At 50.8% G+C, this 25,709-nt stretch overlaps 1 protein-coding gene across 9 annotated transcripts in view; it reads left to right on the forward strand.

Annotated features, from left to right (window-relative positions):
• Window positions 1-25,709, forward strand: part of CPNE5 (copine 5) — a 96,574-nt gene that overhangs the window by 8,192 nt on the left and 62,673 nt on the right. For all 9 annotated transcript variants that reach the window (XR_012433839.1, XR_012433840.1, XM_005553155.4 and 6 more), the window contains exons 2-3: window positions 8,773-8,813; window positions 9,705-9,751. Coding sequence is in view for 6 of the 9 variants with exons in the window: in XM_005553155.4 (XP_005553212.1) it covers window positions 8,773-8,813; window positions 9,705-9,751 (88 nt within the window). In the remaining 3 variants the exon portion in view is untranslated. The remainder of the gene's footprint in view (window positions 1-8,772; window positions 8,814-9,704; window positions 9,752-25,709) is intronic.

Raw genomic sequence — 25,709 nt, forward strand, 5'->3', positions numbered from 1 at the left:
GATTAAGTCTATGACATTCTATATAAACTGCAATGTGCTAAATCAGCTTAATTGTGGTAATAGGTACCAATAACTGAACACTATTGACACATTCATTTATTTGATAATTGATATTGATCTTCATTTGCTATTGAGAAGCTTTTTTTTTTTTTTTTTTGAGATGGAGTCTTGCTCTGTCACCTCTCCCTGGCCAACATGGTGAAACCCCGTTTCTACTAAAAATACAAAAATTAGCCAGGCGTGGTGGCGGGTGCCTGTAATCCCAGCTACTCGAGAGGCTGAGGCAGGAGAATTGCTTGAACCCGGGAGGCGGAGGTTGCAGTGAGCTGAGATTGCACCACTGCACTCCAGCCTGGGTGACAGAGCAAGACTCTGTCTCAAAATAAAAAATAAAAAGAGTCCAGGTGTGGTGGCTCTAGCCTGTAATCCCAGCACTTTGGGAGGCCAGGGTGGGCAGATCACTTGAGGTCAGGAGTTCCAGACCAGCCTGGCCAACATGGTGAAACTCCATCTCTACAAAAAATACAAAAATTAGCCGGGTGTGGTGACACATGCCTATAATCCCAGCAACTCTGGAGGCTGAGGCAGGAGAATAGCTTGAACCCAGGAGGCAGAGGTTGCAGTGAGCTGAGATTGCACCACTGCACTCCAGCCTGGGCAACAGAGTGAGATTCCATCTCAAAATAAATAAATAAATAAATAAATAAAATTCTGGTCATCATGAAGAGAAGGAGCTGGTGAAGGGTAGAGAGAGGCAGGCATGGAAGCGCATTGCTAGGCAGAAGACTACTGAGGCCTCCAAGTGAGAGATGATACTGATGGTGGCATGGGGAGGAGTGAACAGATTTGGGGTATATTTTGAAGTAGAAATATTTAAGACTTGATGATGGGACAGGAGGGGGAATAAGGGAAAGAGAGGAATTGAGTGTGTTTCCTACGTTTCTGTTTGAAGCTGTTGACTTTACAGCAACTCCACAGGCAGGTATGTGACCCCATGCCCAGATGAGGAAACTGAGATGAAGTAGTTTGTCAGGGCCACATGTGGCCATGTGGGGACTCCAGTTCAGATGCATCTGAGGCCAGAGCTCCTGCTCCCTTCCCTTGGCCATGTAGTGTGAGAGGGACAATTATTACAATAATTAATAACAATAAAAAAGCAAATTGCCCCAGGAAGGAGAGCTCTTTAAGCCATGTGAAAATTGCTTTTTAGACCTTGGTGAGGTTGCTTGGCAGGGAAACAGAGCACGCGGGTGAGAACGGGATCTGAAAGGGGAGATGGGTAAATGCCAGGGGCTACGTGCCAAGGCCTCTCTCCTCCCAGCTCCCGCCCTGCTTTCCTCGGATTACTTCTGCCTTTTAGGTCTGGGAGCCGGGCGGGAGGAGATGGGAAACCCTCCAATTCTCCTCCTCAGTCATTTGTTTGGGAGCAGCTCTGAGAGGCTGAGGATGGGAAGCAGGATAGTGAGGATAAGAGGGAGCATTGCTGGCCCAGATGGTGCTTTGGGAGACCTTGGCTTTGGTAGTGCAAGCACTCCCCAGGGCACCTTTAAATGAGCTTGAGTTTCAGAGTTCAGAGTTCAAATTTCTGCATGCCTTTTGACAAGCCGGTGACACCAGGCACATCACTCAGCCTCAGTGGCCTTGCCTATAGAATGGGAGCAAAGTCTACTTTCTGGTATTGATATGGAATGTAAATAGAATGTCATAGGCTAGGTACATAACAAAGGAATTGGCACAGATTATATACCTGATGGGTGTCATCTGTCTCCCACCCCATTTGCCAGATGTTTATGGTGAATTGCTCTATCCAGAAATGGGGTGATGCTGGTCGGTACCTCAGGGGCCTCTGTGGGACCATCAGGATTCCTGTTTTTGTTGTTGTTGTTGTTTTGTTTTTTTGTTTTCGCAATTCCTACACTCAACTTTCTCAACTTTTTTTTTTTTTTTTTTTTTTGAGACGGAGCCTCACTCTGTCGTCCAGGCTGGAATGCAGTGGTGTGGTCTTGGCTCACTACAACCTCTGCTTCCCGGGTTCAAGTGATTCTCCTGCCTCAGCCTCCCAAATAGCTGGGACTACAGGTGTCCACCACCATGCCTGGCTAATTTTTGTATTTTTAGGAGAGACTGGGTTTCACCATATTGGTCAGGCTGGTCTCGAACTCCTGACCTCAGGTGATCCACCTGCCTCGGCCTCCCAAAGTGCTGGGATTACAAGTGTGAGCCACCGTGCCCAGCCTTCTGTTTCTTTTATTTATGTATTTATTTATTTTTGAGACAGGGTCTCACTCTGTCACCCAGGCTGGAGTGCAGCAGTGTGATCACGGCTCACTGCAGCCTCGACCTCCTGGGCTCAAGAGATCCTCCCACCCCACCCTCTTGAGTAGCTGGGACTACAGATGCACACCACCACACCCGGCTAATTTTGTTTATTTTTTGTAGAGACAGGGTCTCCCCTATATTGCCCACGCTGGTCTCAAACTCCTGGCCTCAAGCGATCCTCCTGCCTCAGCCTCCCAAAGTGTTGGGATTACAGGCGTGAGCCACCAGGCCCAGCCAGGATTCCTGTTTCTACCTGACCTTGGCTCTCCTGTCCCCACTCTCTCCTCAAGGAAGGCTGTACAACCAGTGGGCAGTGGTGGGCAAGGGTAGTAGGGCTTGGGTCCTGCTAAAGCCAGGCTTTAGGGAGCAGAGAGGGGAGAATGTGGAGCATTCTTAGGTGCCATCTTCATTCTCCACAGGCCTTTATTGAGCACTTATTGTACGCCAGGCACTGCATTGCAACTTACTATGTGAGTTTAATCTCAGAAAACTCCTGGGAGGGTGGGACTGTTATTACCCCTTCTTTACACATGGGAATACTGATGCGCAGAGAAGCTAAGTGACATGCCAGAGGCCATACAGCAAGTAAGGGACAGAGTTGGGTGTTGGATCCAGAGAGGAAGCTTGAAGTCTATGCTCTCAATGCCCCCACTTTTCACCCAGGGTTGGAGGGATGCTTAGGGTGAGTTGTTGGGAGGAAGATAAACCATCTTTTCTTGACCTTTTTAGACTCATGAATGTCTTTGGGTATCTAATGAAAGCTCTCCATATGTATGGTATCCATATATACCAATATGCCATACTTTGCTTATTGGGGACCCATGACCTCCATTAGGGGTCTTGCTGCAGGAAAATGTTTCTGTCTATGCTGCAGCCAAAGCCTTTGCTCAGTGCATTGATGCAGCACTAATGGGCTTTGTTTAGAGACAACCAGGGATGGTCAGTTCACCCAGCATCTCAGCTCAAGAGCACACGTGTCTCCTCTCTGGCTGAGGAGTCCCTGAGGCAGAGGCTATGTCTCCCGGTCAGACTGGGCTCCCTGAGGGCAGGGTTGTATCTCCCTCTCAGACGGGTACACCCCAGCCCCTACTGATACCTTTCTATTTTTTTTTTGGTTTGTTGTTGTTTTAGAGATGAGATCTCACTGTGTTGCCCAGGCTAGTCTCGAACTCCTGAGCTCAAGTGATCCTCCCTCCTTGGCCTCCCGAGTAGCTAAGACTATATGTGCCCAGCTTCTTTATTAAGCCCCCCCAGATGGGAGGTGTTACCCTGTGGCCCCCCTTTTAGCACCTACCAGGGGCTCTCATTTTGCCCTTCCAGTGCTTTCTGTCCTTGCTGGGGCCTTAGAGACTTCTGACCTCACAGTCCAGTGAATGACCGTTTTCTCACTGCCAGTGAATTGGAAATGGTTCCTCAAGGGTAAGAGGGGAGGAAAGGGGCTCTTGGCTCTGCTTCCTTGGCCTTGATTTAAGGGACAAAAGAAGCCAGGCTCCAGGCTGCTGTGCAGACAGCGGAAGGGTTGTATGCTCTTAAAAAAAATAATACGTTTTTCCTGTTAAAAAAAATTTCTCTTTGTGCTCTCCAAAGACAGAAAGTGGAGAAAAAGTACTTGTGGTCTGTTCTTGTCTGTGCCCTGGTGTCTTGGGCCTTTCCTCAGGGCGGAAGACCCGGTTTCCTCCCCCAGGCTTTTGGCTGTGTGCCTGTGGGCAAGTGACTCGCTGCCCCTGGGCCTGGAAGTCCTCAGTGGATCAGGGTGAGGATCAGTAGGGGAAGGTGCTTTACCTTGAAGAACCTTCGCTGCACATGTGTGTGGTGTTGTCTGTGACTTTGCAGCGGGGGAAACTGAGGCCCTAAGAGATGGTGTCTCAACATGTGGTATTTGGACGGCTGCCATCAGAGACATAATAGTGGGATATCTGGGGGGCACTTGTGTAAACATAGCTTCTGGAGCCCTGCTTCAGACCTACACAACCAGACTCTGGGAACAGAGCCAAAGAACTGCCATTTTATACCCGAGGGCAGGGGTGAGCCCCAGAAGTGCGAGGCCCATTGTTCATGGGGAGAAGCCACCTGTCCAAAGCCAAGAGAGGAGGTTTGGCAGGCCCTGAGGCTTCTGTCTGGACAGGCAGTTAGGGAGAGGGATGGATGGAGGCACGTGTGGACGAGGTGTGGGATTAGAGAGAGTGTAGGGTGCAGGGACCTAGGTGAGAGGCAGAAGGCCCTCGAGGCTGAGAGTGGGGAATGGAAGGGAGGCTGAAGAGGGGCTGAGTTGGGGAAGGGACTCAGAAGGGAGCCCTGGAAGTGTGTTGAGGCGGGCTTCTTCCTTGGACCTGCGAGGGTGGAGGTTGCTTGTGCTGTGCTTGTTACCAAGTGTGCCTGAGCATCCACTGGGAGAGTGACGGCTCCGCTCAGCACTGGGCCGAGGACGGCTGACCTCTCTGACAAGGCTGATGAGGCCCCAGGTGCTCCACATATCGAATCTCCACAGCAGCCCTGAACTATTTTTACTTCCCCCACCCCGCTTTACAGATAGGGAAACTGAGGCACAAGGTGAGCAAACCCAGCTTGTCTAACTGCAGAGCCCATGCACTTAACTACTACATGCCACCGCTGAGAAGAAGTGCAAGGGGCTGTCCCTGAGCTTGACCATGTGCCACCCAGGTGGGCCACCCAGGTGGCCACCCATCTGGCTATTCTTTTTGGTCGTCCTTCATCCATCCAGCTTGCCAGGCCACTACTCTGACTCAGGTGCTAGGCTGGCCTGTGGTAGGGTGGAGAACCCTGCTGTGGGAGGCATGCACAGCCTGTGTGAGAGACAGATACACCCATGATTTTGCAACCGAGCGTGTACAGAGTATGTAATGGGGTCCCACAAGTCACAGGGCTGCACACTACAGTCCAGAGAGCGCTCAGGGGAGAGAGAGGAAGTAGCTGTCCATCAGTGTCCAGGAAAGGCAAAACTGAGGAAGGATAGGAATAGTCTGGAAGGATGACAAGAATAATTTCAGGAGAGTGGAGGAAACAGGGTTTGCTTTATCCTTGGGTGCTGGTTGCCAGGGTGACCCACGTCACAGGACTCAGTGAGGGTCTTGAGGTCACCGGGCAAGGAGCCAGGTGGTTAGACTGTTTCTTAGTCTAGCTGTGTGCCTCTAGCCCACCTGGGAAGTGGGCAGGACCAGGAAAAGCCCCATCTACTTGTCTGATAAGACCTCCCCTTCCCACCCCCCATAACATAACACACACGCGCACGCACACACACGCGCACACGCACACACACGCGCACGCACACACACACGCACATACACACGCGCACGCACACACACGCGCGCACACACACGTGCACGCACACACACACACACAAACACACACGTATCTAGGCTGACGTCCAGGGTCTCACTCTCTCCCTAGCCTGGATACGACCAGACCCGAGTTCTAGAGCCACACTTGGAGGAGACCCAGACCTTGGAGGAGTCAAGTGTTGCCCCTCGGAGTCTCACAGTCCTGATTTGTAAAGGAGTTGGGAAAGGTGACCTTTGAGGTCCTCTCCAGCTTGAACATTCGAGGATTTTATGTCATTGCTGAATTTCATTATAGAATTCAAAGATAAACCTAAAGCGCTTGCTTTAGTAGAGAAGTCCCCCTCCTCCTTATCACTTTCAGCTCCTCACTGTGCCTCAGGTTCCACTACTGCAGAGTCATGTTTGGTCTCAAGGCATTTGTCCTTTGTTTAAATCAGGATAGACACCCCTATCCCCAAATTTAGCACACTTCAGGATGAGAATGTAGGCCCAGGGATGTCAGCCCGCCTCGGTGTGAATGATTGTATGTAGAAGTGGTGTCTTCAGAGAGACTGTGGTGACTTCGGACAGACTGTAGAGTAGAGCTGTCTCCAGGGTGAGTGAAGTAGCAGCCCCTGCTGCCCACTTCTCAGAGCTGCCTTGTGTGTCGTTCATCTGATGCTGTCTGTGGAGGGCTGGGAGGTTTATCAGATGGTTTCCAGAGTGACAGCTGACTGGGAGCAGGTCTGATCTGGTGGAGGGGCTGGTTGGGGCCAGGAGAGAGGTGGTTGCCTGTGGGGTCAGGGAGGCCTAGCTTGGGGCGGCTGCCTTGGGGGAGTGGCCCCTGGATGTAGAGACTGGAGTCGGGGAGGGGTGAGAGTTCTCCAGGGACTGGTTTCCTGAAGCTGTTTGGGAATTCCTCTCTTGGGGGCATCTGTGGAAATCTGCTCAGGGACTGGAGCTGGGGGAATTCATGAATGCGATCTGGGGCTTCCCCAGGCACCAGAGGATGCCATGTGTAGGCCTCAGGTTACTGCTGCGTCTGTCTGTCTGTTGGTTGATCTTTGGCTCCCACCTTAGGGTGCGGGGCATGAGTGGTAGGGTTGATTACGGGGTCAAGTTGCCCAACAGACTGTCACTGCTGAGGGCTTTGGTGACAGTGACTCAGGGTAAGGCCTCCTTCTAGACCTTTCTGTCTCTACCACTGCTTGCCGTGGGCCATGGCTGCCCTTTGCCTCTCCCTGGTCTTTCGTGTCCCCATCATGGAGGAGAAAGAGGAACAGATCCTCCTCAGGGCCTCATCTAGCTCTGACATTTGTTTGTTTTGTTTTGTTGTTGCTGCTGCTGCTGCTGCTGTTTTGAGAAAGGCTAGAGTGCAGTGGTGTGGTCTCAGCTCACTGCAACCTCCATCTCCCCGGTTCAAGTGATCCTCCTGCCTCAGGCTCCTGAGTAGCTGGGATTACAGGTGCACACCACCATGCCGGGCTAATTTTGTATTTTTAGTAGAGATGGGTTTCATCATGTTGGCCAGGCTGGTCTCGAACTCCTAACCTCAAGTGATCCACCTGCCTCAGCCTCCCAAAGTGCTGGGATTACAGGCGTGAGCCACCGTGCCCGGCCTAGCTCTGATATTTGAAGTTGGCTTTCACGAAGCAACACAGACCAGTGTTGACTGTTTCTTTTCTCTGGAAAAGCAGTTCAAGTGGCAGAGGCACCTGTGAGGGGTTTGGGAGTGGAGAAGGAAGGTGACAAGATCCCTTGGGACCTCTGGAAGGGAGGCAGGACAAGGCTGACATGGTTGGGAAAAGAACCAAGACTTGAGGGCAGTGTTGGCAGGAGCGGCCACACAGGCAGGAAGGGCTTGCCTGGCAGCTCACCAGGGGAGCAGGGAAGGGGAGACCTGGTCAGCATGGGACACATTCATGGGTAGGTCTCCTGGCGGCCCCTGGGGCTCAGTCCTTCTGGGACTTCAGAGAGACTGTAGGGCAGAGCTGTCTCCGGGGTGAGTGAAGAAGCTGAGCAGTTCGTCCTCTAGCACCTTCCTGTTGGTTGAGTGCTGCCCTTTGGGAGCATAAACTTTCCAGCTCTTTCGGACAGCCTGCCCGAGAAAGCCCTCAGGAGAGAAATAGACACAAGAGGAAACCATGGGTGTGTACAGGAACTGTGAGGGCTAAGGGGATCCAGGCAGGGCATCAACAGCCTTCAAGACTGATACTACCGTCTTGTTGCACTGATGAAGAAACAGGCTGAGAGAGGTTGAATGACTTCCCGGCCAAAGACTGCGTTTCCACTGGGATGTGTTGCTTCCTGACAGCAACAGGTCACTGTGAAACGAGGGATACCAGATGTGCAGGATATAGGCGCTTCCCCTCCACTTCCACATCTTTAAGATGGGACAATGCCTGCCCAGGACCAACCTTGAAGGGCAGCATGAGAATCGGGGAGCTCATGTTTGTAAAACAGCGCACTGCCTGACCCGTCACTGGGGCTCAGTAAGTGGGAGCCTTTATTGCATGGAGGCAGGACAATGGGAGCTTAGCACCTGTTGAAAGACAGTTCTGTCCCCAAATGTTGTGTCCATCATCTTGCTGCTGTGTCGTCCAGTCTGATTATCAGGGCCATGTATTAGCCTTAGCCCTGGTCTTGACCACAGAAGGACGTTATCCAAATGAGTCTCCTTCCCCTGGGAGGTGTAATTCATTAATCCATCAGCACAGATGAGACCATCGAATAAACTGACTGTAAGTAGAGCCTTGAGAAAATGGGAGACTAGATGGATATGTTCTGATTGCTTTATTTTATTTTTTTGAGAAGGAGAGAAGTAATTAAAGGAGAGCTTCCAGAAAAGGCTAAGACATTGGGCAGTTTGGGAAATCGCCCGATGGTGAGGGGCTGTGTGACACAGGGCACCAGGGCCAGGGCACCTACCTGGAGTGCTTGTGGTGATGATGGAGGTGGGAGGTAGGGAGCTCTGCACACCTTAGGCAGGTGGGCTGAGGAACCTCCAGGGCCTGCCCAGTGCCTGGCTTTTAATGAAGTCTAATAAACGATTGTGGAACTCTTTTGCTTGAGGCAGGCCAGAGGCAGCCTCCAGGTCTCAGTAACAGCCTGAATCCCCTGAGGTCGCCTCCTCTCAGCTGGCTGTGCTAACCCCTCCTCTCTCCTCCTCTTTCAGGAACCTCTTGGACAAAGACATGTTTTCCAAGTCCGACCCACGTAAGTCCTGCTCTGACAGTAAGAACGGTAACAATAATAGTGACAACACTATGACTAATTACAGTGGCAATGCTTGAGCCTTTACTGAGTGCTAACCATGTGCCAGGCGCCGTTCAAAGTGTGTCAAGCCTGTTTAATGTTTCGCCCATAGTGTCTGAGAAAGATTACTGCGGAGATTTGACCATTCCCAGCCCACACGCTTGTGAAGCCTCAACACAACAGAGCAGGCTGGGAGGAGCTGGAGGTCTGGGGCCACAGGGTCCCAGAGAAACCAGTATGCCTAAGAGCTCCAATTGGCTGGCAGGTGATCTGGTGGGATGAGCACTGACTTTGGAGTTTCCAGGTTCAAGCCTTGAGCAGTGCCACCCAAGTGTGTGACCTGCATGGGTCTTTGGCCACCTCTGAGCCTCAGTTTTCCCGTCTGTAAAGTGGGACTGATGATAATCAGAGGCCTCATGAAACTGCCCTGGGCTGTAAAGGAGCAATGCGGGTTTCTGATGCTCTCCCCCACCACACCTCTGCCTGTCCTCCATCATGCCCACCTGTCTACCTGCCTCACACTTCAGACCCTTGCTGTGGCCTAGAAGCCAATGGCCCTGAGCCTCCTCCTAAAGGTTGCCCCTTCCAGGCACACCTAGTCTCCCTTCTCCAATGCAACCCCTCTGAATTGGTGTATCTAGAACCCTGTCCAGGCTTGAGGGGCCAGATTCCTAGACTCACTCACCAAGATCTCAGCCACCCCAGGAGACACCCTCTACCCCTACCCAGATCCAACAGTGCTACCCAGGCTGGGTCTGCTGAGGCGCCTGCCCATCCAGGATCCTTTTCATCTGGGACCCCTCCTTCCTCTTGGCCTGAGGTATTAATCTATTGTTTCTCCTCTCCCTACAGTGTGCGTCATGTATACCCAAGGGATGGAGAACAAGCAGTGGCGGGAGGTAGGTGCAGTCCCTTCCCACACCAGAAACACCAGCTTGTTCCTGTCTGTCTGCCTGTCTGACTCTAATTTGGGAGCAATTTCCCTGACGTGTTTCTAACTGCAGCATCTAAGCCCTGCTGAAGGCTAGCAAGGTATGCAAACCACGGAGTCCCATCCCTGTTGTTGCATGAAGAGACTGAAGATGGAGGGGATGGTTCCTGCCCTCAGGAAGCCCCAGTCTGAGGGGAGACATAGCCATGTCCTCAGGGAGTCCCAGTCTCAGGGAGATGCAAAAGGAGTCCGTGCCCATTAAGACCTTGTCTGCTGGCTGGAGGCATGAGTGCAGCTTCTAGCACCAGGCCTCATCCACAGCAACCTTCCTTCTCACGGTTTCTGACTACGGTGAGCGTGGCTTCAGTGAGGTGACTTCCCTGCTCAGAAAACTTTGTTGACTCCCTTCTGCATTGAATCAAGTCCCAGCTCCAAACCCCACCCTGGCTTCCAAAACCCACCCCAACCCAGGATGACGCCCTTTTCCAGCCTCATCTCATTTCCAATTCCCTCCCCACCCCCACTCCATGTGCCTTTTGTCCCTTGTAACAGGGAGTAGGGGGAGAGGGCTGACTTAAAGGGCCCACTCCCAAGAATGGCAGGGACATTTGTGAGGTGAGTGGGGTCTCCTAGATACCCTCACTCTATTCCCCACCCCGCGGCCAGAGGAATCCTATTAAAATCCAGGTCAAATTCTGTCTCTTTTCTGCTCAGAGCCTTCCTGTGGCTCCCATCATGCAAAACCACTGTGCCTTCATGGCCTCCAGTCCCCACACGTTGTGACTTCCTTTCCCTGCCGACCTAATCTCCTGACGCTGAGCCCCTCCCCACTCCACTCCAGTCACACGGCCCCTCCCGCCTCAGGGCCTTTTCACCTGCTCTTCCTTTTTCCTGGAGTGCTCTTTTCCCGCATGGCTTAGTGGCCCTTCCATGCTTCCCTAAGGTTTTAACTCAGATGTCACCCTGTGGAGGCCTCCTCTGGCCACCCTGTCTGACGTTCCAACCTTCCAACACTTCTTATTCCTCTTCACTGGTTTTTATTTGAGACAGGGTCTTCCTCTGTCGCCTAGGCTGGAGTGCAGTGGTGTGATCACGACTCACTGCAGCTTCAAACTCCTGGGCTCAAACGATCCTCCGGCCTCAGCTTCAGGTATTTAGGACTGCAGGCACATGCCACCATACCTGGCTAATTAAAAAAAAAATTTTTTTTTTCTTTTGTAGATATGAGGTCTTAGCATGTGTCCAGGCTGGTCTGGAACTCCTGGACTCAAGCAATCCTCCTGCCTTTGCCTCCCAAACTGCTGGGATTACAGACATATGCCACCCTGCCAGGCTGCTTATTTATCTTGTTTATCATGTTGTCATGTGTCAGCTCCATGAGGGCAGAGATTTTCATCTGCAGTATTCACTACTACATTCGGAGCACCTAGAACAGTCCAGCACACAGTAGGTGCTTAATACATGGTTGTTTAAAAAATGAATGGATTAGGAATTAGCCAGGCGTGGTGGCGCATGCCTGTAGTCCCAGCTCTTTGGGAAGCTGAGGCAGGAGAATTGCTTGGACCTGGGAGGCGGAGGTTGCAGTGAGCCAAGATTGAACCACTGCACTCCAGCCTGGGTGACAGAGCGAGACTCCATCTCAAAAAAAAAAAAAAAAAAAGAATGGATTAGGAAAGGGAGCTGGGCCTACAGAGGCTGACAAGGCCATGGTGGCTGTTGCCACATTGCTACCTCTGCCTCCTCCCTCCCTCACTGAGTTCTCGCGGGAGAATGTTTTCAGGTGAAAAGAGGAAACAGAGGAAGGGGAACTGGGTGAGGATGCGGGGTCATGGGAGCCTCTAGCTCCTGTTTGAACAACAAAACCTCCCTCCTTTCTCTTGGAGAAGAGGATCTGGCTGAGCAAGGACAAGGTTGAAGTCCAGGAGGTGAGGGGCCGAGGGAGGAATGTTGTTTTCTTCCACGGTGGGAGGTGGGGTGCGCTTGCTGGGCGGCAGAGCTGAAGCTGGCTTGCAGGGGCCTTCATGGCTGCCTGAGCTGGCTGGAGATTGCACTTGCTCCAGGTGATCAGAAGAGGCACCAGAATGGGGGGAAGAGGTGATTTACCCAAAGGTGTGGCCCTATTGGCCTTGGCAGCCCCACCCCATGCCCATCTCCACTGACTCCTGGGAGGGAGGCTGGTGGGCTCCTGATAGAGACTCTGCCTGGGGTCTCCACTAAGAGATGGGTAGGAGGCAGCTGTGAAGAACAGAAGGATGCAGGCTCGTCCCCAGGGTCCAAGGAAAGGGGAAGGGAGGGGGACAGTGCACAAAATGACCGATGCCGAGAGCCTGAGGGTGAGGAGGCCTTCCCAGACTTAATAAAGGCTTAATAAAGTCTTAAATCAAGTCTGAGTGACACTTCAGTAACCCAGGCTTTGTTAATGAATTTCCCTTCTTCGTTGGTGGACTGGCCGGAACTGTCTCCCTCTGCCCCCGGTCCCCAGACTTGGTGGGACCAAGAGGTTGAAAGGGGTGAATTTCATTCATGAAACATGTGGGAAGTTCATCTGTAAAACAAATACAAAAAAGAAAGAAAGAAAACATGTGGGGGCCGGGCTCAGTGGCTCACACCTGTAATGCTAGCACTGTGGGAGGCAGAGGTGGGCGGATCACTTGAGGTCAGGAATTCAGGACTAGCCTGGACAACATGGAGAAAGCCCATCTCTACTAAAAATACAAAAATTAGCTGGGTGTGGCCCATGCCTGTAGTTCCAGCTACTTGGGAGGCTGAAGCAGGAGAATTGCTTGAACCCGGGAGGCGGAGGTTGCAGTGAGCTGAGATCGCGCCACTGCACTCCAGCCTGGGTGACAGAGCAAGATTCTTCTCAAAGCAAAAACATTGCCATTGCACCTGTAATCCCAGCTACTCCGGAGACTGAGACACGAGAATCGCTTGAACCCAAGAGGCAGAGGTTGCAGTGAGACAAGATCGCGCCACTGCACTCCAGCCTGGGTGACAGAGCGAGATCCTGTCTCAGAAAAAACAAAAACAAAAACAAAAAAATGTGGGAAATATTTCCACAGGGGCTGGGCTAAAGTTTACTATTCCACCCTGTCCAAGAGTCTATGCCAATTAAAGCATAAACCAGATTGCTAGGGAAATATTTAGCCTGCTTAAGTGAACTACTTACTTTTGAGGCCTTTTGGCTGCGCTTCATAGAAACGAGGAATGTGTTAATGTCTTCGTGATTCTTGAAGGAAAGTCTGGAAGGGCTCTTCAGAAGGGCACTCTTTGGCGAGCCATTAATTACATTCTGTAATTGAGAGTTGTCTCCATTTGGTTGAGGGTTTCTAATTATTCAAGTCACATCTTGTTACTACACCCGCCGCAGGGTGGAGTAGAGGCAAGACCGGTGGCCTTGGTGTGCAATACACCTGTGCTTGCTCCTGACTCCAGCCCTTTCTGGAGGTGGGACCTAGAGCAAGTTACTTAACCTCTCTGCACCTCAGTTTCCACATCTGGCATCAGAGGGTAACTCCTACCTTATAGGCCTATAGTGAGGGTGAAACGAGATGATGGAAGTAAAGTGCCTTGGTGCATGGTCAGTGCTTAGTAAATATTCATTATACAGCATCATCCAAAGTGTTTGGGGCCTTGCTAGTTGCTCTTCCCATCTCAGTTAATATTTGCAACAGAAAGCATTTATGAAGTGCCAGGCAATATACCAGGGGCTGGGGAAGATAGGGAGATGGGTCAAAAGAACAGAGCATCACCAAATGTATGAATTGGAACTAGATATGCAGCCTGGGAGGGGAGATGCATGTGGATGAACAATCCTAATAGGAAATGATGAGAAGGGAAGTATGGATGGAAGAAAATGGGAATTCAGGGAGGGAAAGTCGCAGCCGGAAGGCCACGTTCAACTAAGGCATTTTGAGAGGTCATTTGGATTTTTTTTAATGGAATTTGAGCCCAAATACAAGCCATTTGCCTGGGGTGCATGATGTGGAGCAGAGGAGGTATGGGTTGGAAGGAACTTTCAGGATCATCTGGCTCAACCTCCTCATTCTACAGATGGGGCAGGACTGGCCTCAGTCTGTGGAGAAGCTGAGTTGAGCTGGGTTTCAGGTTTCAGTGATGTGCAAAAACCCAGGGGCCCAGTAGCATCCTGCACTGTTGAGGGATGTAATAAAGGGGTGGATAGGGTTCAAGGAAATCAATGAAAGACGGTGAGTCTCAAGGGTAGCAATAGGAGGGAGCCATTACTACTCCAGGCCTGGGGAGGAAGGGGAATCCTGGTTTCTGGAACCCCAAGGGACTTCCAAACAGGACCAGGAGCCCCAGTGGAGGGACGTAGTCAACTCAGGCAACCTCATTCTCTTCCTGCCCTCCTATCTCCTGCTGGTGCCTCCCATTGGTGGAACCTCACTGGGAGACCTAGGGCCAACAGATCACTGGGGCAGTCAACTTGGGTCAGCCTTCCTGGGCACAGAGCAGTGTGGGGAAAGGCCGGGAGTGGAACCAGAGGGGCCAACGGAGGCCGTCCAGCACAGACAGAGGAGCATGGCTGGTGTTCAGGGTGTGAGGCTTGCAAGATAGAGGAAGAGTCAATACAGGGAGTTCATGGATGTCAGGCTGAGGACAGCTGGAGTTGTAGAGTGAGAATATCAGAACAGAAGGGTCTGTAAAAATCAAGGAGGCTGACCTCATTTATGAGAGGTGAGCAGGACCCATGCCCAGACTCCAGGAGTGAAGATGGCAGAGCTCAGCCACATGGGCCACCCCTAGGGCACATGCTGTTTCACACAGCTTTATTTATTTATTTATTTTTGAGTGAAGTTTCATTCCTTTTGCCCAGGCTGGAGTGCAATAGCATGATCTCGGCTCACCGCAACCTCTGCCTCCCAGGTTCAAATGATTCTCCTGCCTCAGCCTCCTGGGTAGCTGGGATTACAGCTGTGCACCACCATGCTCAGCTAATTTTGTATTTTTAGTAGAGACGGGGTTTCACCATATTGGCTGGGCTGGTCTTGAAATACTGACCTCAGATGATCCATCCACCTCAGCCTCCCAAAGTCCTGGGATTACAGGTGTAAGCCACCACACTCGGCCTTCACACAGCTTTTTGTGGAGAAAGGAAGATGCATTTAAACATACTGGGGAGAGCCTAGCCAACATGGCAAAACCCCATCCCTACTGAAAATATAAAAATTAGACGGGCATGGTGACGCACACTTGTGGTCCCAGCTACTTGGGAGGCTGAGTCAGGAGAATCGCTTGAACCCAGGGGACAGAGGTTGCAGTAATCCTAGATTGCACCACTGCTTTCCAGCCTGGGCAACAGAACGCGACCCTGTCTTGAAAGCAAACAAACATACTGGGGATGGCAGAGGGGCTGTAATTCCTTGCTTGATTCTCTGTGCGACCCACAGAGGAAAGTATCAGAAATGGAGAATGAAAGAAAAGTCCAGATTGTCTCTATGGAGCTGCCCCTGGATGGAAGACTGCCCTTGCAAATAAACAGGAACCATTCCTGCCACTCCTCCATCTAGTTCATTGCCCTTCAGGAACAAATCACCTCTCTGTTACCAGAATCTTGGCCGAGATATAATAATCCTGTGATCGGGGGTAGGGGGAGTCAAGTGCAGGCACAGCACTTTCTCTGTAGCGGGGTTTGCATGAGGCTGCAGATAAGCCAGTCCCGGGAGGGATGAAATCTGCTCTCGTGGCCCCTGGCTGCTGGCTTTCAGCTGGTTTTAACCATTTGGATCATTTTTATGCCTTCTGAGAAAGCTCCATCTTCCCAGCACCTAAATATGTCACCGCATTTCATGAAAATTGACTCAAGATGTAATTTTAGCCTAGAAAATCAAGCACTGTTTGCATCGAGGCGGGCCAGGGCCTGCTGCATGTCCTGGGGAAGGTGGGATGGCCGGGTGGGAAGAGTCCCAGAAATGCTCTCACTGGGAAGAGGGACACGAGAGGGAACCCTTCTAGGCTCCCCATTTGAAAAGTGGGTATGGAGATACCTACCCCTCCCTTACCAGGCCGCTGTCTTGGCTGAGGGCCTGTTGGAAAAAGAAATGGGAGTCACAGAATCTTAGGGTGTCCGGCAGATCGCCCCATACCACTGCAGTCATGTGGCCCCAGCCACCACACCCACATGTCCCTGCCAAAGCGCTCAGTCTCTTTTTTGAGCAAAATTATCCTGTTTAACTTTTCACCAGCAGCTGAGATTGATGGTTCATCTCTAAATATTCTGAACCATCTTCCTCGGGGCAACTTGACGTGTGTCTTCAAGCATGTGTTGGGCACTGTCTCAGTCTTTTCAGGCTGCTATAACAAAAATACCATAAACTGGGTAGCTTATGACCAACAGAAATTTATTTGCACAGTTCTGGAGGCCAGTAAGTCCAATATCAAGGCACCAGCAAATTCAATGTCTGGTGAGGGCCGGTTCCATCTTGCTGTGTCCTCACATGGTAGGAGGGACGAACACACTCTAATCCCATTCATGAGGGCTCTGCCCTCCTGACCTAATCACTTCCCCAAAGCCTCACCTCTGAATACCATCACAATGAGGTAAGAATTTCAACATGGATTTCAGAGGGACACAAACATTCAGACTACAGCAGGCACCTACTATGTGCCGGGGAATGAATGTTGGGGGTGCAAAGGGGGACCAGACACTGCCTACAACCGGAGGAGCTCACTTTCAACCCAGGGAGATGATACCAACAACAGTAATGATAATGGCAAACATGCGACAGTAATGTGCCAGACACTGTTCTGTTCTTTTTGAGATGGCGTCTTGCTATGTTGCCCAGGCTGGAGTACAATGGCACAATCACTGCGCACTGCAACCTCCACCTCCCGGGTTCAAGCGAGTCTCCTGCCTCAGCCTCCTGAGTAGCTGGGATTACAGGTGTGCGCCACCACGCCCGACTAATTTTCTATTTTTAGTAGAGATGGGGTTGGTTTCAGGCTGGTCTTGAACTCCTGACCTTCAGTGATCCACCTGCCTCGGCCTCCCAAAGTGCTGGGATTGCAGGCGTGAGCCATCGTGCCCGACCATAGACACTGTTCTAAGTACTTTATCTGCGTTAACTCAATGAATCCTCACAACAATCCTATGAAGGAGGTATTATTATTATTGGCCCCGTTTAACAGAGGAGGAAACTGAAGCTTTTTATATCACTGTTTCCTGTCCCTTTACCAACCTGAGCACTCCTCCTGGACAGCATGTGTCCCCGCCATCCCCTTCTGCAGCCCAGAGCATCATGGGCTGGCTCCCTCCACACAGGGGCTCGCCCTAGATCCTCACTGTCCTCCCTGCTGGCCTCTGCATGTTATGTGTCTGCTTCTGAGGATTGCACATCTAGCGACACTATCTGGTATCCCGCTGATCTTTTGGCAGGTGTTTTTGACTTAATTCCTATTGAGTTTGGGGACTTCTGTGTCTTTCTCCATGAGTTGCTGTCCAAATAGCATTGCCAAGTTCCCTACCTCGGACTTGGCAATGAGTTTTTGAACCTAAATCTGTGATTTCACATTTATTGCCTCATGTGTCGTTTGTTGGATTCAGTCCGTTGTTACAGTTTATGGAGACCAAGGTGGATTACGATTGTGCATTCAGCATCTTGGTCATGCCTCTTGGTCCTGGGTCAGCTGTAGTCCTCACCCACACAGATGACAAGGAATTGAATGGGATGGAGTGCTGGGTTCCTCCACTAGAGACCTTTTCCCAGATTGACCTCAGTTTTTTAATTGACCTTTGGGGTGGGTCGTTCAGTTACCTATGTGTGTATTTTCCCATTTGGTCCCTAAAGACATCATGAATAACAGTCAAATGCATTTGTCAGATGAGGCCTGAACTTGATGTCCAAAACCCTGGGTTTTCATACCAGCTCTGACATTTACTAACTGTGTGACCTAGGTGAGTTATTTATCTTCTCAAGTCTCAGCTTACTAATCTATAAAATGAGGCTGAGAGACCTTCGTGGGTAGACTAGGGTAATGCTTGTGAAAATGCCTGGAAATATTAACTGCAATCTACCATTGACCTGGGCTCTCCATCACAGTGGGAAAGGCCACCCTTGGAGGTCCTGTGAACTAAGCCAACCCTGGTGGCACTGGAGCTGCGGCCTGAGTGGTGCCATGCATCATTCTGAGGGGCAGGGTGCTCTAGGTGGAGGGAACAGCAAGTGCAAAGGCCCTGAGGCGGGAGCAAGCTTACAGCATTTCAAGGACAAAAACAAGGCTGGTGTAGTTTGAGTGGTATGAACAATGAAGACAGTGGGCAATACAGTCACAGAGGTCATCAGTTTCAGATCCTGTAGAGGCCATAGAAAGAGTTCCAATACTGATCTAAGTGTGATGCTAAGCTATTTGAAGGTTTTATTTTGTTTTGTTTGAGATGGAGTCTTGCTCTGTTGCCCAGGCTGGAGTGCAGTGGCTCGATCTCGGCTCACTGAAACCTCTTCCTCCCGGGTTCAAGTGATTCTCCTGCCTCAGCCTCCCAAGTAGCTGGGACTATAGGCATGCGCCACCATGCCCGGCTAATTTTTGTATTTTTAGTAGAGGCGGAGTTTCACCATGTTGGGCAGGCTGGTCTTAAACTCCTGACCTCAAGTGACCCTCCCACCTCAGTATCCCAAAGTGCTGGGATTACAGGTGTGAGCCACCCCGCCTGGCCTATTTAAGGGTTTTAAGCAGGGGAGTGATGCAGCCTGGTTTGTGGTTCAGAAGGACAGCCCTGGCCACTGTGTGCAGAGTGGACTGCAGGGGAAAGGGCAGAAGCAGGAAGATAATTTGCAGTCTTGTGGAGGTTTTGGAATAAGACTGTGGTGGGCAAGGACACTGGGGATCCAGTTTGTTGAATGCCAAGAGTTTAAATCTGAAATGAAATAGCCCTCTGCCTGCCAGGCCTTGAGCCCAATTTAGGCTCCCTGTTGACCTGGCCTTGGTCATTCCACATAGACCATAATCTAAAGATATAAAGGAATGAGTGGACCATCAGCATTGCTAAGGCACAAAGCGGAAGGCAGGCCTCTCAAAGAGGTGGACTCCAAGGCAAGCTTGGGGTTGTCTTTCTGGACTCTCCGCTTTTTGCAGAGAAGTCTGCCTCTGCAAAGAGAGGTCCCTCCTGAGCCTTAGGTCACTTGGAAAGCCTTTAGTGGCCTTTGCTTTTGTCATGCAGCTGAATTTTCAGGGCTCTGACTCCCTGTGATCGGGGTTAGGCAGTCTAAGACCAAAGCTTTACTTTAGGGACTAGATGGGTCTATGGGCACCAACTCACAGTCTTAGGGTTAGGGCTTTAAAACCTGCTTTGGCACAGTGAGGTGCTGTCTGGGATGTCCCTTCGAATCCTGACTTTGCCACTTTCTCCTTAACCTCTCTCTGAGCCTTGGTTTTTTTCATCAGTAAAATGGGATCCCAATGCCTGCTTAGTGGACTGTGGTAGGGACCACATGGCAGAATCACTTAGCAGTGCCTGCCTGTGCTCAGGACTTGTAAACATTCTTTTTATTATTATACAGTACCATCAGGCAAGCTGTAAAGAGGCTGCCCCTCCTTAAATAAGAGGGTGACTGACATGCCTTCTACCCTGTACAGTCTCCACATCGGCAGCACCCCATTGTCTCCCTTGGCCCTCACCACACCCAGATGAGGAAGCAGAGCTCAGAGGGATCCTGGCTTCGCCCAGCAACTCAGCTAGAAAGTGGCAGAGCCAGGATGTGACTGTGGTTTTCCAAGTCGGGGTCCCTGGTTTTCTCCTCTGCCCAGGCCACTGACTTTCAAAGTGGGCTTCTCTTGTTTGTTTGTTTGTTTTTGAGACGGAGTCTCACTCTGTCGCCCAGGCCGGAGTGCAGTGACACAATCTCGGCTCACTGCAACCTCCACCTCCTGGGTCCAAGCAATTCTCCTGCCTCAGCCTCCCGAGTCGCTGGGATTACAGGCACACACCGCTACCCCTCGGCTAATTTTTGTATTTTTAGTAGAGACGGAGTTTCACCATGTTGGCCAGGCTGGTCTCAAACTCCTGAGCTCAGGAGATCCACCTGCCTTGGCCTCCCAAAGTGCTGGGATTACAGGCATGAGCCACTGCACCTAGCCCAAAGTGTGCTTTTCTATCCCCAGGATTTGAGGGTGGCAGCTCCAGGACCAACTGTGAATGTGTGTGTAGCTCCTGCCTCCCTTTCCTCCTTCAAGCAGAGGTGTTCATTATTTCTGGGTAATACATTAGACATGAGCCTGAGATTTCATTTGAAGAAAGGAGTTGGCTTTTCTAGTAAACCCTGAGTTCTAGGCCAGGTCCCCTGGTGGCTGATAGATCTGTTTGCTTTTCAGTGTTAGTGTCCAGGTGCACTTTAGAGTTGTGGCTGAGCTGTTGAAAGTGTGCACTCCAAAGTCAAGTTTAAAAATGGGCCTGCCACCTGCCCAGCTGGGGGATCTCGGCTGGTGCTTAGGCTCACAAGCCTGCTGTGAGGAGTAAATAAGCTAATTCGTGTAAAGTGCCTGGCCTGCAGAAAAAGCTCAATAATGGCTCTTCTTATAAGAAGCCCTAAGTGAGAAACCAGTGCTTTATCTGGAGGAAGGAACCATTGACAGTATCATTTCAGACATCGTGATGCCATTGGGCAGGAGCTATCAATGTTTTGGGGTGAGCTGGGGGACAAGTCCCAGGACCCCCTCGATGATGCTTGCCTTCCTTTACGGTGGGGACTGCTCAGGCCTCCCACCCTCTACAGTCAGACCCGGGGCTAGAAGGCTGGGGGTGGGGACAGGGCGGTGGAGAGTGTTTTGTCGGTAGCTTGGCAGCCAGGCTCATTGGTAAAGGGTCATTCCCCCAGGAGCTGGGATGATTGAACAGATTATCTGAAACAATGGCTAATTAGGAACTAAGCTTCTTGGCAGGAAGTCTTTCATTCTAAGCTTGGTAAAGTTTCACACCCTACCCTGGTCGCTGGGCAAGATACCGAGATATGGAGGCTTCTCTGTCCAGGCCTGAGAACAGGGAGGCCTTTAGAGCCTGGGCTCCCCTAACTCAGGGCCCCTGTCTCCACCTCTGCCCTGCCTTACCTGGAAGCCATAACAAAACAGGCAGCCATTTGGGAGGTCACCGGACCAAATAAAGGAAAGGTGCCAAGGTCATGGCTCACTCCCTGTGATTTTAGGCAAGCCCCATCTCTCTCTGGACCTGGTTTTCCTCACTGCAACAAGGAGGGGTGGCCACAGAATTCTGGACTCCTTCAGTGACAGAACCAGAGAGAACCTTCCAGACCCAAGATGGTGGCCCGCCTGGCATGGCCAGATCCTCCGTGCTCCTCCAAATCCCCAGGCCCTCCTTTCCTGTCCCCAGATCTCAAGCCACTCTTCCCCCACCTGGCTCCTGTTCCCAGGGCCAGCCTTGGAAAGCACATTCCCTTTTTCCGTTTCTATTTGAGTCAGGTAGCTTTCTGGCCTCTAATTTTAATCCTGGTGAACATGATTCATGAGGGGCCAGGGCTGGGCTCTGCAGCCAGGCTTTTAGAATCCCCAATTAAGGAGCCATCAATAATATATGAAAAGATCACAGGGAGTTACAGCTGGGGAAAGGTGAGAAGCTTGTGAGGTGGAGAGCAGTCTGTCAGCTCCAGCCTCCTATCCCACTGGCACAGCCCCTGGGGGCTTTGCAGCTGGGGGATGGCTCCGAAGCTCCATCCAGTTGTAATTTGTAAAAAGGCAAGAGCTGCCTAAATCCAGGCCTGTGAAGATTGTTCAGGCTTGCGGTGAGCCACCCATGCAGGCCTGAGGTAGGGGCTGTGGTGAGCACGAGGGATGCTCTGCCTTTCTCACTCCTGCGAGTCCTGGCCCTTCCTCACCCACCATGGGTTGCCTCTGGGAGGGCTTCTCTGGCCTCCAAGAGCTCTGTTCCTTCATCGGTCAAGTGTGGATGATAATAATTTCATCTCCACGGGGTCATTGGAGGGGTTAAATGAGATCGTGGATGTGTGGAAGTGTTTTGAAGCTGAGAAGTCAGGATACCAAGCGGAAGGAGGAGGAGGAGGAGCGGGAGGAAGAAAGAAACCTGAGCAGGAGTGTCCCCAGACTTCTGGGTGAACCAGGGCTCCACTCAGCGCTGGGAGCCCCACCGGCTGGGTTACTGTCAGCGTCCGTTTTCTAATGAGCTGTGTGACCTGGTCAGAGCAGCCCCCCGCCCACCTTCTCTGCCTTTGTTTTCTTTATGTTCATTGAGAGGATTTGGTTCCTTCCAGCTCTAAAATCAGGTCCTAGGTCAATTTGGGGTGTTTTTTTGGTTGTTGTTTTGGTTGTTTTTTATTGTTGTTGTTTGTTTGTTTGTTTGTTTGTTTTTGAGACAGGGTCTTGCTCTGTCGCCCAGGCTGGAGTGCAGTGGCATGATCACGGCTTACTGCAGCCTCAGTCTCCTGGGCTCAATTGACCCTTCTGCCTCAGCCTCCCAAGTAGCTGGGACTACAGACGTGTGCTTCCATGCCTGGCTAGTTTTCTTATTTTTTGTAGAGATGGGGTCTCACTGTGTTGCCCAGGTTGGTCTCGAACTCCTAGGTTCAAGCGATCCTCTTGCCTCCCAAAGTGCTGGCCCAACTTGTTAATATTTTTAAAAGGAAATTGCAGGAGAGTGGAGGACTATCTCTCTCCTCTCTCTCTCTGTCAATCTCTCTCTCTCTCTCTCCTCCCCCCTCCCCTCTCTCTCTCCTGTCTCTCTGTGTGTGGGGGCTGCAGGGAAAGGGATAGAGGTTGGGCAGGGTATTAGGTCAGGGACACTCACATTATCACCTGATCTATGGGTCCACCCAGACCCACAGGAAGTGTTAACAAGGGAGCTGGCACAGTAATCCCAGAAGTTCAGAGACTGCGCTAGGGAGTAGAGAAACTACAGGGAGGAAAACTGTCAGACCTAGTCCCAGCCTCCATTCACAGCATAAGCCTCTTACAGGTTAGTTAGCACCCAGGCTTGCATGGCGATGGGAGAAGGCAGTGCTGCTCTCTGAGAGGGAGGTAGAGGGCCTGCCTCGTGGGGTCTGTGGTCCTCGAGGGAAGCAGCCCCTCCTAGAACCATGGAGCTGAGGCTGGGCAGGAGTGGGAAGAAATACCCCAACCTCTGTCTCTTCCGTCTCCCATCTGCCAGTGCCTCCCACTGGCCAAACCCCACTGGAAGCCACAGGGTGAGGAAACAATAGTGATCCTGTTCAAAGGGAAGCAATCTCCTGGAGGATGAAGATGGGAGCTGGGGTGGGCAGCAGGCAGCAGCACGAGACTCTCAGCCTCCAAATCAGCCCGGGCCCGACTGCCAGCCCCAAGAGCTCCCTGCGGGCTGGGCGCCTGTGTCTCGACAGAGGCTGGCCCCTCCTGGCCCCATAGTTGGATGTGGGGCAGGAAGACCTTGCTTGCCCCACCTGGGTTCTCAACCTCAGCCCTGCTCTGGGCTTCCCTCTGAGGGCGGTCTGGTGACACAGCTGCCTACCTGCCCCATACCTCCCAGCTCTCCTGTGTGGCAGAGTCCCAGGGAGTCACCTAATTTAGTCTCCAAAGAAGTTTCAAGTCTGCCCCCACTTTGAGGGTCTCGCTAGAGCTGATGGTATGTAATTAATGCTGCTTCATTGATATTCATGGAGCTTAGTCATAGAGGTTTTAGGAGCATCTTTTGGGGCATGTCAGCTTTTTCCACTGAGTTTTGTTGCCAGGGAGAGAGCCTTTCAGAAGGCAAACTCCCTCGTTTCCAGGCTTCCTTCTCATTTGTACTTTTTCTTTCCTTCTGCCCAGTAAGAGGCCATCCCAGCCCCGGGAGTCAGGGAGGTCCCCTGTCACCTCCCCTGTCACTCAACCTCCTGCCTAGTTTTCATCCCTCAACCTCCCCAGTGCACACTTGCCCGCCTTCCCTAACAATTCTCTAGGGCTCTCTGCATCACATCCTGCATGCAGATCTCTGGGTATCCTTCAGCCTTTTTCATCAGAATTCCTGTGCTTACCAGTGTTTGGTGGTCTGTGAGCAAAGTGAGGATCCCTCACTCCCAGTATCCTCAGAGCCCAAAGTGTGGACAGAGGGCTCAGAAAGGCTTGGAAGCATGGACAGGCACGCCCAGGGAGCTGGCAGAATGAACGGGGCTGGCTGCGCTCTGTATTACAGGTGGTGAGGGGTTAACCCCCCTGCTCCTTCCCTAAGCAGGATTTGCTGTACAGCAGTTAGATTGCATGCCTTCCTGTGGTTCCCAATGCTCGGGTGCTAATATCTCATCTCTCCAAGTCCCTTCTGGCTTGAAAACTCTATAAGTCTACGTAGAATGAAATACAGCCGCCAAATTGATTTTTTTTCAATGTCTCTTCAGTTGTGTTTCTGCCATCATTAATGGGGTGTACATTGGGCCTGACGGGACCTGGTGGCTTCTCAGATTTTAAAATCCAAGTTTTAGCATTTTTTTCCCCTTTGTTATTCATCCAAGTAATGAAGGCTATAAAACATCTCCAGTAAGTCCCCAGATTGTGGATTTGGCGGTTGTTTGTGATCTGCATGTTTTAACTACCTCTGAGGCTTAGTAATCTTTCACTGTCCAGCCTAGCTCGTGTGCCCCTTTCCTGCTCTAGGAGATATTGGGAGTGGGCTTGCAGTGTCCTGTTTCCGGGGGAACTCCATTTTCTTCTTAGGCAGAATCAATCTCTAGGGTATTCCCCTCTATTGAAGCTGCAAGTGCCATTTTAAAAGCAGCCTTGTCATCTTCCTTAATGGGTGTTTTCCTTGGAGCCTATGCTGGGGGTGGGGCGGGGTGGGGAGGGAAACTGCGTAAAGGATGCCTGCTCCTTCTGGGCTGGGGCTTATCTAAAATCCTGCTAGAGGGATGCTTTGAGGTTGTTGAAGGAGGAGGGCAAGTGTACTGAGAGGAAGGAAGGAAGTCCCTTCCTTAAAGGAGGATTTTCTCAAACCTGGGTGTTTACCTGGAATATTTTGCAGGAAAGCCATTAAGAGACATGTTCCTTTTGTCTGAAGGCAGGAGGTATTCATCAAGAAGAAGAGCAGGAGAGGAGAATGCAGGAACTCTTTTGGAACGGGGTTATGCATTGTAAGATTGTTACTGAATTTAGGGGGTGGGAAAGGAACCCAGTCTTATTCAATCTGATGTCCTCTCCATTGCTTGACACACACTGGGACTGGGATAAATGCTTGTGAAGTAAACCTCATCTTTATTTGATTTTCATAATGCTTGATGACTCCTCACAGTTAGATGCAGTAGAAATATAATGGGCTTTGGAGTTAGATATACCTGGGTTTAGGTCCCAGCTCTGCCTTGCTGTGTGATCTTGGGCAAGTTACTTAACTTCTCTGATTTTTAGTTTCCTCGTGTGTAAAATACCTCACAAGATTTTTGTGAGAATTGAATGAGATAACTTAATGATCCACTTAACCTGGTGAGCATTTAGTAGGGGCTCAGTAAATGTTAGTTTCCTTCCCTCCTCCTGCTATATTCTCATTTGTTAGTGATTCTCAACTCCATCTGCACATTATGATCAGATGGATCACATTATGATCCCTTTTTTAAAGGAAACTTTAAAAAAGCAGTTGTTCAGGCCCCACCCACTGAGATCTGGATTTAATTGGTCTGTGGTGGGGCTTGAGCATGAGCTTTAAAAAGCACCTGTTAAAGCATATATTTTTTAAAAAGATAAAATCATGACTACCATACAAGTATAAAATTAGCATGACAAGTATTTATTATCAAAGCTTGTTAATTAATGAGGAAACCAGTAAGATGTTGCAACCAGTTCAAATAATTCAAACAACACACACATATAGATGATCAGGAATGCTGAAATGAATTTACACATAGATGCAAAATTGGTCAATATCCATATGGCACAAAATGTTTAAAACCGCTCCTCGTGCATTGTATGTATTCAATAAACAGCAGCTGTTATGATCTAAACTTGCGACT

The sequence above is a fragment of the Macaca fascicularis genome, chromosome 4 (genome assembly GCF_037993035.2).
Source record: "Macaca fascicularis isolate 582-1 chromosome 4, T2T-MFA8v1.1".
Classification (NCBI taxonomy): domain Eukaryota; kingdom Metazoa; phylum Chordata; class Mammalia; order Primates; family Cercopithecidae; genus Macaca; species Macaca fascicularis.